The sequence below is a fragment of the Ovis aries genome, chromosome 23, assembly GCF_016772045.2.
Source record: "Ovis aries strain OAR_USU_Benz2616 breed Rambouillet chromosome 23, ARS-UI_Ramb_v3.0, whole genome shotgun sequence".
NCBI classification, from domain to species: domain Eukaryota; kingdom Metazoa; phylum Chordata; class Mammalia; order Artiodactyla; family Bovidae; genus Ovis; species Ovis aries.
In genome coordinates this window covers 33528848-33543592 of record NC_056076.1, presented here as the reverse complement: position 1 = coordinate 33543592, position 14745 = coordinate 33528848, and the positions used below count along the sequence as shown (strand labels likewise).

General features: G+C 50.4%; 2 protein-coding genes across 4 annotated transcripts in view; one reads left to right on the top strand and one right to left on the bottom strand.

The window, feature by feature from the left end:
- Positions 1 to 5222, top strand: part of RMC1 (regulator of MON1-CCZ1) — a 29074-nt gene extending 23852 nt beyond the window's left edge. For both annotated transcript variants that reach the window (XM_004020475.5, XM_027960929.2), the window contains 6 exons: positions 2636 to 2755; positions 3246 to 3323; positions 3627 to 3731; positions 3954 to 4022; positions 4106 to 4331; positions 5060 to 5222. In XM_004020475.5, the coding sequence (XP_004020524.2) occupies positions 2636 to 2755; positions 3246 to 3323; positions 3627 to 3731; positions 3954 to 4022; positions 4106 to 4331; positions 5060 to 5139 (678 nt within the window). In that variant the 3' untranslated portion in view covers positions 5140 to 5222. The remainder of the gene's footprint in view (positions 1 to 2635; positions 2756 to 3245; positions 3324 to 3626; positions 3732 to 3953; positions 4023 to 4105; positions 4332 to 5059) is intronic.
- LOC114110441 (NPC intracellular cholesterol transporter 1-like) overlaps positions 2350 to 14745 on the bottom strand; it is a 45925-nt gene continuing 33529 nt past the window's right edge. The window contains exons 15-26 of one of the 2 annotated variants that reach the window (XR_009598147.1): positions 14399 to 14526; positions 14163 to 14303; positions 13127 to 13216; positions 12555 to 12745; positions 11847 to 11962; positions 11121 to 11250; positions 9584 to 9784; positions 8086 to 8317; positions 7249 to 7362; positions 6287 to 6449; positions 5607 to 5723; positions 2350 to 4896 (exon numbers count right to left, since the gene is read on the bottom strand). Coding sequence is in view for 1 of the 2 variants with exons in the window: in XM_042239569.2 (XP_042095503.1) it covers positions 5680 to 5723; positions 6287 to 6449; positions 7249 to 7362; positions 8086 to 8317; positions 9584 to 9784; positions 11121 to 11250; positions 11847 to 11962; positions 12555 to 12745; positions 13127 to 13216; positions 14163 to 14303; positions 14399 to 14526 (1550 nt within the window). In the remaining variant the exon portion in view is untranslated. Of the gene's footprint in view, positions 4897 to 4926; positions 5724 to 6286; positions 6450 to 7248; positions 7363 to 8085; positions 8318 to 9583; positions 9785 to 11120; positions 11251 to 11846; positions 11963 to 12554; positions 12746 to 13126; positions 13217 to 14162; positions 14304 to 14398; positions 14527 to 14745 lie in introns of those variants that run through there. The other variant, XM_042239569.2, reaches the window with a different exon arrangement.

Sequence of the window (14745 nt, the reverse complement as noted above, 5' to 3'; positions counted from 1 at the left end):
GCTCTCATGTAAAAATGGGTACTGAAGACTAGGTTTTTGAAGGTACAAAATTGATAACAAATACCAAAAAGCAAAAATTAAAAATCTAGAGTAGAGGTTGGATTTTCAAAAATACAATATTAAAGAAAAGAAGGGAAAAAGTCACAAGAATTATTGAAAAAAAAAATATGCAGTTTGCTTTAAAAATAGGGTCTTTTTTTTAAAAGTAATAGTAGGTTATAAAAATGAAAATTAAAGGAGAAATAGAGGACGTAAAAATTAAAAAATGTTCAAAAAAAAGAAGAAAAGAAAAAACATCCAAAAAAAGAAAATGAACGATCGTAAAAATAGTAAAGATATATCTAGGACTTTTTCTGGTGTTGTTGCGGGCAGAGTGGGGTCAGTTCATTTTCGGGTAGTTCCTTGGTCCGGCTTACATTTCTCAAGATCTATAGGCCTCTTCCTATGTAGTCGGTACTAACGACAGGGTTTTAATGTATTGCACCTGTCACTTCCAAGGCGGTTCCCTCTGTTTTCGCTTCTTCTGTTTGCTGGTCTCTTCAGTGTCCGATTTCTGCCCTGACACAAAGGGGGTGGTGGTGGACACTTTTTTTAGGCTCACTTGTTCAGTCGCCCTGTGGGGAGGGAGGGACGCTGCAAACAAATAACACTGGTGTGTGCTCACAGTGTCTCAGCCACACTGGGCCTGCCCCCGCTGGCGGCGCACACAGCTCAGGCTCTAGGTTGCTCCACTGGGAACCGTCTGAGGTTGGCCCCGGGCTGCATGCACCTCCCAGGTCTAAGCCGCTCAGGCTTAGGCACTCGGGTAGTCCTCAGAGGCGCAGACTCAGTTGGGCCTGCGTTTTGTGCCCTTCCCAGGTCCGAGTAGCTCAGGTGTTTGGTGAGCGTGGTCACTGTGACTTATCGCCTCTCCCGTCACTGCTGCTCAGTTTTCTGATGTGTACAACTGGCGCCCCTTCTCAGGCGGATGATGACTGTCCAGAACCCCAAGAAGTCTTAGTTAGCAAAGAAGCCTGTTTGCAGTCTGGTAGATAATGTCTCTCTGGGGCTGCTATTGCTCCCTTCTGGCCCTTCTGGCTCTGGCTGCCTGTCACCGGAGGGGGATGGTCTGCAGCTGGCTAATTCTGTTCCGTCCTTTGTTCTGTGTGCCATCCTGGTGGAGTCTTATGTTAGAGCTTTTCGCGTGGTAGCTATCCCACAGTCTGGTTTGCTAGCCCAAGTTAGTTCGCTCTGGTTACACTCGGGGCATTCAGCCCAAGCCTTAAAATGCAATGGAGCCTGCGCCTCCCTGCCCAGCCCCCGCTTGCTGGTGGCGGATGCAGGCATCTGTGCTGCTTCTCCCCTGGGGGAGTTACCGTTGGGCTCATCATCTGTGGGTTTTAATTATTTATTTATCCTCCCTGTTATGTTGCCCTCTGTGCTTCCAAGGCTCGCCACAGACTCGGCAGTGAGTGTTTCCTGGTGTTTGGAAACTTCTTTTTAAGCCTCCCTTCCCAGGACGGAGCTCCCTCCCTCTTTTGTCTCTTTGTCTTTTGTATTTTTTCCTACCTGTTTTCCAAGACAATGAGCTGCTTTTCTGGGTGCCTAATGTCCTCTGCTGGCATCCAGCAGTTGTATTGTGGAATTTACTCAGCATTGAAATGTTCTTTTGATGAATTTGTGGGGGAGAAAGTGGTCTCCCCGTCCTATTCCTTCGCCATCCTAGGACCACCCCTGCCAGTGGTTTTAAACAATAACAACCCCCCAGAACCCCTTCCCTTTAGCTTCTCAGGGATAACAGGGCTGAGGCGCAGTGTGCAGCCTTGTGTGGCCCTGTCCTCAGACCCAAGCCCTTCTGGAGTGGTCCTGTTCTTGGCACTGGTCTTCCGGGCAGAGGCAGCAGCAGGTCTGATCTCGGAGGGCAGTCTCTGTGAGCCCCGATGCTGCGGTGCTCCGACTTTATAAACCTGTGGGAGTCAAGAGTGTGGTCTACCAACACCACCACTGGAGCATGTCGGGCTTCTGCCAATGCAGGTTCACAGGTGCCCCCTCGCAGTCAGCATTACAAAGTGAGTTGAAGTCGCCAAGATCTCACAGGGCTTTCTTGCTCAGTGACATTTGGGGAGCCTTGCTTACTATTCAAAAAGCTACTGAGGGAATTCTCTGGCGACCCAGTGGTTAGAACTCTGTGTTCTCAGCACCGAGGACCCGGGTTCAGTGTCTGGTCTAAGATCCCACAAGCCTTACTGCTCAGCCGAAAAAAAAAAAATTCTATTGATACTCATTGTAAGATATTTTTCACCCAGTGTAGGATCTGGGCTTCATAAAACAAAGAGTAACCGTTTTAATTAGACAACAAATGCCAGATTGTTTGCAATAACAATATTAAGGTGTTATTTTAAGAGCTTAAAAAAATAATTCTCAATAAAACTACGTCTTAGGCTTTTTAGTTCCATCGAAAACACATCCATGTGTTTTCAGGATGATCAGCTCTGCCCTGCTAAACATCTTCTCCAGCTCTACTGCAGTTTTTCAACGTGCTACACTCTGCTCACGCCCAGGCTCACAACATCTAGGAATTTGGTCTTTTTGGATTGACTGCAAACATGCCGTTATCCAGAAGATGACTGAGATCCTGTCTGTGGTTTGTGTGCAGGCCATGGAGGCGGGGCAGAGCCGGAGTGTCCCGCTGCTCAGGAGGCCGGTGCGCACCCAGGCTGTGGTCGACCAGTCGGACATGTACACCCATGTTCTGTCGGTGTTCACGGAGAAGAAGGTAGGGGAGGCTCGCCAGCCCCCTTTGGGCTTAGGATTCCCAAGGCAGTGATCGTACTTGAAGGGAACTGAGGAAAAAGAACTCAGGATGTGATCAGAGTAACCGAGCTCTCTTGCAGTGAGGACTGAATGAACGCTCATCGTTTGGCCCCTAATACTCAAGCTTAAATATGATCACAGACCTGGGAGAGTCTGGAGAGTGGCTTAGCGGTAAAGAACCCACCTGCCAGTGCAGGAGATGTCAGAGATGTGAGTTTGATCCCTGGGTCAGGAAGATCCCCTGGAGGAGGGCATGGCAACCCACTCCAGTATTCTTGGCTGGAGAATCCCATGGACAGAGAAGCCTGTGGACTACCATCCATGGGGTCACACAGAGTTGGACATGACTGAAGTGACCAAGTCCAGCACAGCACAGCCTAGTGGAACCCCAGAAGCCAGGAGGCAGATGAACAAGGAGTCACGTGTGTGTCTAACCATTCTCCTCTGTGCAGGAGACGCCGCACAAATTTGTGATCGCCGTGCTCATGGAGTACATCCGCTCCCTGAACCAGTTTCAGATCACAGTACAGGTACCTCTGTGGGCCCACGTCCCAGGGACAGGGAATCATTAGAGTAAAAGCAGCATCACTGTGTCAACTGAGGTGGCTCTCAATATCCCACAAGGGTCTGCACACCTGGCTCAGAGTGAGTCACCCCCTCACAGGACCCCGTGTTCTTCAGTGGGATGATCAGTGTCAGATGAGGGTTGGCTTCTTTCACCTGCACATAGACCCCCTCCTCTTAGTGATGGGAGCTTCACGTAGCGCAGCCGTGGGCCTCGGCACACGGCGTCTCTGGTCTGTAGCTGAGTGGCATGCCTGTCTGTGCCTCAGCATTACCTACACGAGCTGGTCATCAGGACACTCGTCCAGCACAGCCTCTTCTCCACGCTGCACCAGTTCCTGCAGTACCATGTCCTCAGCGACTCCAAGCCTTTGGTGAGTGCTGGCCGGCGGGACTTCCCTGGGGATCCAGTGGCTAAGACTTCACGCTCCTAATGCAGGGGGCCCAGGTTCGATTCCTGGTGAAGTAACCAGACCCTGCTTGCCACAAGAAGAGCTGGCATGTTGTAACCTGGCATAGCCAAATAAAAACAAGTATAAAAAATACTCTATCTTCCAACATATGATGAATCCAGACTGAACGTGTGTATCTTTCAGGCTTGTCTGCTGCTTTCCCTAGAAAGTTTTTATCCTCCTGCCCATCAGCTGTCTCTGGATATGCTGAAGGTAACTGATACAGCCAAGTTTCAAATCACACAGAAGGCTGTTCCTACTGCTTGCACTGACCCAGCTTTCTACCTTGTTTCTAGCGACTTTCCACAGCAAATGATGAAATAGTAGAAGTTCTCCTTTCCAAACACCAAGTGTTAGCTGCCTTAAGGTTCATCCGGGGCATTGGTGGCCATGATAACATCTCTGCGCGGAAGTTTCTAGATGCTGCAAAGCAGACTGAAGACCACATGCTTTTCTACACGATATTCCGGTTTTTTGAACAGCGCAACCAGCGTCTGCGAGGGAACCCTAGTTTCACACCAGGTGAGAATACAGCTGCAAGGAAGATGTGGGGCACCCACATTCAGTACCAGATCACTGGTGGCTGGGGTGGGGCAAGAAGGCTTTTGGTTTGGAGAATTCTTGGGCTAATTCTTAAGGAAGAAAATTCTGTACCAGCCCGCATAAGCCTTAGACTGTTCACTGTAGTGAGAGTGGATTCAGGGTGCTGATGGAGTTGGGGTTCTGCTCTAGAACTTGCCCGGAGTGATGGAGTGGAGACAGTGTCATCTGGGCACAGCTGTCTGACATCTGGGCCTGGAATGGCCCTTTCTGAAGAATCAGGAACAAGACCGGAAATGGCTGTAGAGGGTTGTCAATGGCCTGAGGCTTGTTAATGGTTCATTTTTAGCCAGGATGCATTGGCCAATCCCTCTAATCTCCAAAGTTATGAAATTTAAAGCACCCTTTTCCTCAGGATGGGGGAAGCTGTGACTCCTTCAGGGCTTCCATTGTTTACAGATCTCCCCGCTTCTCTACCGTCTCTCAGGGCAGACAGCGGGGTTGCTGGGGGTTGTCAAGGCACCAGCCAGTCCTGTGATGGCATGAGCTGTGTGAACAGAAAGGATGACTCAGAAGCTTAGGAAAACAAAGTATTTTATGATTGAAAAAGAAGTTAAAACCCTGTATCCATATAGGAGCTGCAAAGCGCTCCCTTGTTTTCTCCTTCTGTGCCTCGTCTTAACGGATTAAATCTGCATTTCCCTTTACAGGAGAACACTGTGAAGAACATGTCGCTTTTTTCAAACAAGTTTTCGGAGACCAAGCTCTAATGAGGCCTACAACGTTCTGAGGTCACTTGCTAGTTTTATATATATATATATAATGTGTACAGAGTTAATTTATTGCATTAATAAAGCTCTTTAAACTACAAAATGTTGTAATACAGTATGTATCTACCACATCCTCAAATGTTACTAAAAATAAGGTGTAGAACTTGTGTGATGGCTTACTCCAGAAAAAGGAGAAACATTGCATTGATTGGCCTTTAGGAAGTGTCAGTGAGCAGACCGCAGGCTCCCTAGCGCCCCCTTCTGGCTGCCCGAGAAACAGGCCTCATTCCTGGGGAACCGAAAGGTGCTCCAGCGCCCTGGGGCTGCCTTCAGGTTCAGTAATACTGCCTCCAGTCAGAGTCTGCATTCCTGAGTTTAAAAGCGCTCCAGCCAAAGCGGCTGCTGTTAAGTAGCCTGACGCTTGCTCACGTCCAGGGTTCAACCGAGCCTTGACAACGTGGTGCTGTCCAGTGGTAAACCAACCGACCTGCAGACACAGTCTCAGGTCCGTGAGGGGGCAGCTAGAAGTTGAGGAGCTGTTCTCACTCTGTACCTCTGTATCACTGCTGCGTGGTCAGACTTTTGGCTTTATTTATTGATGGTCCTGTGAGGGATAAAATAACTTATGAATCATCTCTTGAGTAAAGAAGATGGTTTAAGAACTTCCTGTCCCCCAGAGATTTAAGGGGGGGGAAAAAACCCTCATTTTCTCAATCACGAAGCTATAAATCAAGCAAATTAGTACTGTTCTGTCAACCACGGGTCATTTATAGAAGCTGAGGTTGCCACAGAGGTAAAACACGCTCCTAAGGAGAACTCCAAATTAGAGACAAACCGCAGAGCAGCATGTGCTTTAAAGTGAATGGAAATGAAGGCTGCTGCAGGGCACCGTGGGCTGTGGCCAAACTCAGGTCCTTCTCAGCGGGGAGGAGCCCTGGGCCTCTGACATGCAAGCTCACTCCCAGTGCTGACCACGTCAGGCCCCGGCTTTCTAATGAAGTGGTTTAGCCATGAAGCCTCAGGATCAGAGTTTTTCTCTTAGAATAAATATTTATCAAATGACCACTGGTATAAGTACGTTCAAATACTTCAAAAGAAAGCTTCAAGGTACCCGCCCTTCTATCAGGCTTCCTCCATCCCACCAGGTTAAAAACAAAAAGCTCTTACCTATGTAACTGAGTAAGACAGGGAGGAATATTAGTCCATGAGTGGCTCCCAGTAAGACCATAGCTAAATACATCCTGAAGTAAAATATCTGGAAAATTTGAGATTTGGCAAAGGCCAACACGATAATGCCTCCAAATTTCGTTAGTGTGATTCCACTGAATACCTAAGAGAAGAGAGAGAGGCTCAGAAACCACTTGTATCAACTGGCCATAATTGAACACTTCCTCTTAAAGGGATTTCTTAAACACCAAGGTCCAAAGTAATGGGGGACTGAACCCCAGCTTTTGGAATTACTGATAAGCAGCATTTGGCTCTGCCTAAATTATTTGCTGCCTATGAATCTAAAAAAAAAAAAAAGGTATAATAAGGATAAAAGCTGTGAATTTTGCATATACCCCATAACAAGGCTATCAGCACCATTTTTCCAAGAGCATTAGTTTTAAATTAAGGTATGTACATTATGTTTCTAGGCAATGCCATTGCACACTTTTCATTGTTCATCTGTAACAGTATTTTCTATGGTGGGAAAGGAACTGGTTCACAGTCCAGCCCCGTATCCTGGTTCAGCCTGAGAAGATTCTGCCAACCTGACCCACAAACCACACTGGGCTCCAAGTGTGGCAGCTCACCTGCTTTTCAACACACATGGCTGGGCCTGGGCTTTCAATGGCTCTCACATCAAACCTGTTTTCCTGCTTCAGCCAGACTGTGCAAAGGAGTCACCAAAGGGAACAGTCCTAAAGAATTCCAGGCTACAGCTCTATGCGAGATACAGCTCTATTCAAGTTTCCTGAACTGCCTGAAAACTCGTAATCCTGAGGTACTGCTGCGAAGTCAGAGATAACAAATTCTGTTTTCAGAATTTTGAATGGTGAAGTTCCTTCTCCTGAGAAGCTCTCAGTTGCCTGACTGGGCCCTTCACGTGAAGTCGATGCCCAGGTGGCCCACTCGGCGGTACTTACAGAGCTGCCCATGTGGGAGAGTGCCTCCTCTGCCCGCTCCACGCGGCTGCCCTTCGTGCTCACCGTGAACGCCCTCGTGATGTGGCTACAGAACTCCACGGAGATGCCGCAGCTCTGAAATAAAGTGTTCCCATGAGGGCTGCTCTGCTCCGGTTAAAGCTGGTAAAGGCAGCTACCCCTTCCCGGGATCTGTGGTTACCAGGGCACCCTGGGGGGTGTCAAGGAGCACCGAGCAGAGCCCCTTCTACTTGTAAGACAAAGCCCCCGTGGCACCCACATCAGCTGTCCCGGGAAGCCCGTGGAATCTCCAGATTCCTCCCGCAGATCGGCCTTCTCTGGGTGAAGCGGCTGAAACCTCTCAAGGTCCTCGCAGCCCCGACCCAGGCAGCTCGCTGTCATCTCTTTAGCAGGGGCTCCTCACTGCCACTCCCCCTGAAGCATGTTCTTCTATCTGAAGGGCACATGCACTGGGTCTAGCTTCTGTTCATACTTCTGTTCATACTCAAATACGCATATATTTAACACTTAAAAAGCAACTGGCAACTACATGAGAGGCAAAAAGTCCTGGTCAGAAAATTCCATCCAGCAGGGCCAATTTTTCCAAGTGGAAATGGAATATCTTGCTGTCATCAGGCTACATACTTCGACAACTCACCCTTCAGAATAATACAGGCAGAATACTTCAGCCAGACCGTGAGGTCACACTGTCATCGTTACGTGACCATGTCCACCTGTCCAAGTGCACCAAAAGCAAGAGCTGACCTTGACCTTTCACCCCAAGACACAAGGCACATCGGTGGCACGGGAGTGAGGGCTGAGCATTCCCCCAGGACTCACCATGACCAGGTTGACCAGAGAAACCGCGTTCAGGCTGATGCCCCACAGCCACATGACGCCAAACATGTTGACGAGGATCATGGCGATGGTGGCGCACATGACGCCCGCGGCCCACAGCTCACAGCCCAGGAGGCCCACGGCCACCAGGAAGATGGCGCCCAGGGACACGCCGAGGTTGAAGACAGTGTCGTCAATCATGGTCAGGTACTGCTCATAGAAGACGTAGAACACGCTGGGAGGGGGAGAGGGGTCTGTTACTGCTCGTTCTCTCTCCGGGAAGCCTTACCCCTCATCCTGCTGCCACTGCGAAACGAAGCTACCCTGAGAGGCAGGCCTCACAGGAAACCTCCCTGGTTTTGTAAGACTCGCCTCTGGCAGTTCAGCTGGACCTCTGACCACGGACGCCCAAAGCAGGGCCTCGCAGACGTGTATCTTATATCAAGGTTTTGCTCACGTGCCCAATCCATTCTGCTTTGTGCTGTGAGTGTTCAGTCACGTCTCTTTGTGACCGCCTGGATTGGAGGCCACCAGGCTCCTCTGTCCATGGGATTTTCTTGGCAAGAACTGGAGTGGGCTGCCATGCCCTCTTCCAGGGAACCTTCTGACCCAGGGATCGAACCTGTGTCTCCTGCATCTTCTGTGCTGCAGGCGGCTTCTGTGCCTGCAGAGCCGTCAGGGAAGCCCCTGCTCTGCTTTGCAGGCATCATCTATAAAGAATATTTCATGGTACTTTGGGAAAACAAGCCTTGGTCTATCTGGAGGATTACCCCCAGTCAAACAGGGTCTGTACAGGACCTGAGGAGATAATGCCATTTTGGCAAAGTTAACCAGCTCCTCCTAGAGGTCAGGACACCCACTCTGAGAGCTCCTTCCACAGGACAACAAGCTGGCCCTCTGTCAGGAAAAGGTCAAGGTTTCCTGAACTGAGACCCCGGGGGTTCGTGGGGAAATCACTTGTTTCTCCTACTTTTCTATATTGTTGAAATTCAGTATTTCGTAAAAGATTTTCTTAATTTTTTTGGCCACACCCCTCTGGCATATGGAATCTTACTTAGTTCCCTGACCTGGAATCAAACACACGCCCCCTGCAATGGAATTGTGAAGTCTTAACCACTGGAGCGCCAAAGAAGTCCCAGTATTTTCTTTATAATGAAAAAAAATTAATAAATGAAAGCAAGAAACCTCCACAAAGGCGCCATCTCCAGTAATCTGCATCAGGAGCCCTGCCTTGCTAGGCCCTCTCTGTAGGGCCACTTCCCAGGCGCCCCCAACCCCGGCGCCCGCTGCTGTTCTGCAGGGTGAGCTCCACCTTGAGACTTTGGCAGGTGCTGCACAATCTGGCTCTCCTTGCCCAGACGCCATATCCAGCGATAGGTTTTCCCCAAGCTCAGAAGGAAAGCCAAGTGTCAGCACCATACTCCCCCACCTCCTCCCAACCCCAGCAAGGAAGCCCCGGCGCGTGGGGCCGCTCCCCAGGACACCCTCGTGTACACTTTACCTGTATGGGAACACCCGGTGATCACCCCCTTGCTGGTTCATGGTCCTGGTGATGTTGTTGGCGATGAGGCGGGCCTTCTCCATGGCATCGATGAAGTCAGCCGAGGTCTGCAGCACCGTGTGGTAGGTCATGAAATATGTGGCTCCCACGCTCATGCCGTTGTCCAGGATGTTGACGGCCGAGCTGTAGGCAGCATGTCCCCTGCAACAAGACAGCGGTGTCAGAGGCCACACCTCATGCCACATCTGCAGGATCTGGGCATCCAAAGCTTAGTGGGGTCACCTGACCCTGAGCTCAGGGGTCAGATCAGCTGTCAATTTCAGGGACAGGGAAGCCCTTGAAAAGGAAAGAGGAAGGTCTAGCTTATGCTTTCCCACACTTTGCTGCTTTGGTTTCTTTGCACGCAGCTGCTCGTTTCTGTAGCTGGCTCTACTCTGCCATCCAGTGTATTTTTTTACAGAGTGTGTGCCCAGCCATGCTGTGTAACAGGAGGCAGGAAGGGATGGGGGCCCTGGAGTCAGGTGGCCCTGAGAGCACCCTCAGTCCTGGAACCCCGGGGTAAAATGACTAAATTCTGGCAGCAGTGTCATCTGCAAATGGGTGCACCACCATCTCCTCACAGGGCTGTAAATAAATGAAGTAGTGTCAGTGAGGTGCCAGGCACGGTTCGGGCTCAACGGCAGCTCCCTGTGAGTGGAGGCTGCTGCCTTCCAAAGAGCTGCCTTCTCTCTGACTTATCTATGCAGGCTGAGCGTTCAGTCTGCAGGGAGATCAAGATGCAAGGTTCATTCCTGCTTTGTTGTGGGGGACAGTTATCCCACAATACCTAGCCTAGGTCCCAAAACGCAGACATGACACATGGCTGATGGAACTTGGGTCATATTATGTAATCTTAACGAAAACCAGGGATGTCCAGCATTTACCATTATAATGTAAATATAACCCTCACCTTCTAGCTGAATCCCCCCAACTCCAGACCTCAGTTGTCTCTGCTATTTCTGGGCCAGAGACCTTGTTTCCATGGGAATTGGCTGCCTGGCTGGATGGGGAAGTGGGGCAGCCCAAGAGCTCATGTACAGACAGGCTGGCAAGAAGCACAGAGGGGAAAGGAAAACCTAGACCTTTACCCCAGGCAACATCACCAGGACAGATCTGCAGTCTCATAATTCCCACACACAACTGGACAGCCCCTTTCACGTCCTGAAATGCCCACATCCCTCTTCGCACTCCATCCTGCTGGAAGCCTGCACAGGACTCCAAGTCCTCTGTGCCACCACGAGGGCCAGGACACAGAGGGGAGCCTGGGACCAAATGCTCAGACCAGTCAGAATCAGCTGAGAATGAGAAAGGAGGAATTTTCTTCAAAGGTGGTTTGGTTTCTCTGCTTTCAGAGAAGGGTGGGCACAGGGTGGCACATGGCAGAAAAGAGGCCCTTCCTTCCCACCATGCCCACCCAGCCCCTCCCCGACCCCCACACCATCCCAGCGCACATGACATGGGACTCGGGCATGCAGCTGGACGGCTCAGCTTCCCTTACCCTTTGCCACACTTGGGGTTCGGGTTGTCGGAGAGGAACATGGGCAGGAACCTCATGAAGTCTGCGCCCTGAGGTCTCTGCTTGCCCTCCGGAGTCAGCGGCCGGCAGCGGACACAGGCAGGGTCGACCACTGTGCAAACGGGTGGAGGAGCCCGAGAAGGACGGGTGTCCAGATTAAAACATTTTAAAATCATAATAAAGAAATGGCGGGAGTTTCTTCTCCTTAGATCCAGAAGCTTCAAACAAGTGATCTTTGCAGTCTAATGAAGTGGAAGTCCCATTTCCCCCTAACATAGGCTGTACAAATTTCCCTCCCCAAAGCAGGTATTACCAGAGCAGAGGGCTTCCATGTTTTTATGAAGAAAATTCTAGGACAACATCAACACTTATAAAACCACAGGGCAATTGTGATAAACAAAAGAAAGCAGGCCCATGACAAGCTACAGCCAGATAACAATCAAGAGAGGCCGTTGGTGTCACTGAGAAAAGAAGCCTGAAAACCAGAGTCCCCTGACCTGGTTCAGCCTGCAGCCCCATGGGGGGCAGGAGACGGGCCAGTGGGGCATCTCCAGAGTGGACCACGGAGGAAGGGGACACGGACAGGGGGATGAGACCCAGCAACAGCCAATAAAAACAGGTGGAAGTGGAGGTGACATGCAAATGATTTTTAAACAATAAATTCAAACTTTTTCAGAAAGGAGGGAAAGATCTAGAAGGGTCAAGTACCTGACGCATTGCAGAACTGCTTCGTGCTGTTGTAGATGCGACAGCAAGATGACTGAGGCTTGACCCAGTCAAAGTAATCGTCAATCCAGGACGACGGGGCAAAGCCTATCCGGGTGCTAGAGAACAGGAGAGAAAGGGTTACGGATGCCCCCACGAGGAGGAAGTCTTCAGTTTCAGTCCCTTTTCCTGAAATTCAGAACTTCCTTTTCTAGACCTTCTCATTCCACCTGGTCAGAAGACAAACCACGTAAGTACTTAATGGGAAAGGCTTTCTTATATAAGGTGGTCTTGCTATATTTAAAATGAACAATTAACAAAGATCTATTGTATGGCGCATGGAACCCTGCTCAATGTTATGCGGCAGCCTGGATGGGAGGGGGTTTTGGAGGAGAATGGATACATGTACATGTATGGCTGAGTGCCTTCACTGCTCTCCTGAAACCATCACAACATTGTTAATTGACTATCTCCCAATACAAAATGATTTTGGTGTTAAAAAAATTAAAAACTGAATTAAAAAATAAATAAAATGGTTGTTGCTTAAACAAAACAAAAAAAAAGAATATGAGGCAGTCTAATTAGCCCTTTAAGAGGTTTTGCTCATGTCAAGCTAGATTCAGCCTGCATTCTGCAAGACAGATTTTCCAGAAAAGCCATCTTTAGAGAGAGGCGCCAGGCCAGGTGCCCGTCCGCAGCTGGGGTACTCACTAGTTGTCCAGCTGGGCGGCCGAGAAGACCTGCTGCACCAGCGAGTCGTTGTTGCAGCCGAGGCCCCCACACACCATGTTCTGACCCTTCGTGGACGTGTAGTCGTGGCCCTCCTCCAGCACGAAGTACACAGGTGGGCCTGCATGCAGGTACTGATTCAGGGACCGGAAGTAATCCGTCACGTAGGAGTCCTGAGAGGGAGAGCGAGCAGACAATAGGACACGGCGTGAATGTCCCACGAGCCAAGATGCCTCCAGCCCAAGTTCCTGAGTACCCCCATAGCTGGCACCCCTCCCCACCCTGGGCCCAGGGGCTTCTCCAGTCGGTCCCACCCTTAGGAGGGCACCTCATGAGGTCAAGACCAGCTGCTCACATTCTGTAGTGGCGCCCAAGGCCTGAGCACTCAGAAGGCCCAGGTTAGCGGGCAGGGCCCCGGGGCTGTCCCTGGGACGTGGGAGAGCCTACCAGCACCTGTGTTCAGAAGCCGGCAGAGGCTGAAACAACCGTGTGTGTTTGGGAAAATGTATTCACCGTGGGCCAAAGAATTTAGAATAGATAAGAAAGCATCTTACATCCGGCATTGAAAGAGACTGATCCAATCCGATCTCTACTTTGTTCAGGACTGCGATGCTGAAAGACAGCACACCCACAAATACTGCTACCTGGAATGAGAAGGGAGTTACAGAGGCAGAGCTGTCCTGAGCTGAATGACACAAATCAGGGACTTCTCTGGTGGTGCAGTGGCAAAGAATCTGCCTGCCAATGCAGGGGACCTGGGTTCGATCCCTGGCCCAGGAAGACCCCACACGCCTCAGAGCAACTAAGCCCGTGTGCCACAACTGCTGAGCCCGCATTCTGCAATAAGAGAAGCCCCTGCAATGAGAAACCCACACACCACACTAGACAGCAGCCCTCTGCCCACCACAAGCAGGGAAAGCCCTCGAGCAGAAATAAGGGCCCAGCGCAGCCAAAAATACATTTAAAAAGAAAGAAGAACATAAACCAGATCTTAAACACACAAACAGGACTTTCGTAAACTGCAAAGCAAGTTTAAATGACATACTAAGAAAACAAGGAGTCCGGGGCAGTGGCTGAAGTCACGGTCTCTAGAGCCAAACTACCCGATCCAAATCCCGGTTCTGCCTCTGACAAGCTGAGTGACCCTGGGGCAGTTATTTAACCTCTCTGAGCTGCGATTTCCTTCTCAATAAAGCAGGAAAAATTAGACTTGTAGCATCAGAAAGTTTTGTGGATTACATGAGAAAACTCTAGGAATAATCAATCCAGAATTTAGTGTAGCACGCTGTACTGACCACAGTACCAGATACCAAGTATTCAATAAACAGTAAATATTCCTATTACTGGAATGAATTATATGGCTTTTTTTTTTTTTGCCACAGCACACAGCATGAGGGAGTTTAGCTCCCCAACCAGGGACTGAACCCATGCCCCCTGCAGTGGAAGCAGAGTTCTAACCACTGAACCGCCAGCGAAGTCCCATCCATTCTCGGATGTATACTTAACAGCTGTCGGCACCCTTCCCAAGGTGACTTCTCAGAAGGCGGGTGACGAGGCTGTTTGGGGACACCACAACAGACAGGCTCGTACCATGAGGGGCCGCATCCAGTCCTTGAGCAGAAGCGGGGCGTAGGAGTTTCTGAAGAAGCGGAACAAGCAGCTCTCGGAGGCCTGGACGCCTGTGTCGTCTGCCGCCCCCTCGACACAGCAGAGAACGTCCAGCTGGTTCTTCTGAGGGGACCAAGGGAGACAGAGGTCACCCTCTGGCTGCCTCACCCAGACTCCAGACTCAAAGGAAACGGGCTGCCATGCTGATGGCCACTCACCTCTTGCCGCTTAATGTCCAAGCCCAGGAGGCTCACAAAGCAGGTGATCTGCAGGAGGAAGTCGATGAGGACCGCCATGCCCGCGAAGAGAGAGAACGTGTGCACGGCCGGCATCACGGACAGGCCTCCTGCGGGGAGAGGACAGAGGTCACGACCTCCCTGGCCGAGGGCACGCGGCCTCACGCACACATATGCACAGATGAACACGAGGCCCCAGAGCAGCCAAGCCCACGAGGAGACCCCCACCTCCCCTCCCAAAGGCACTTTGTCTGCAGGTGTCACACCAGAACCACCCGGGAGTTAAACCATAGACTCCGGGGACCTGATCCATCCCACTTTACCAGAAC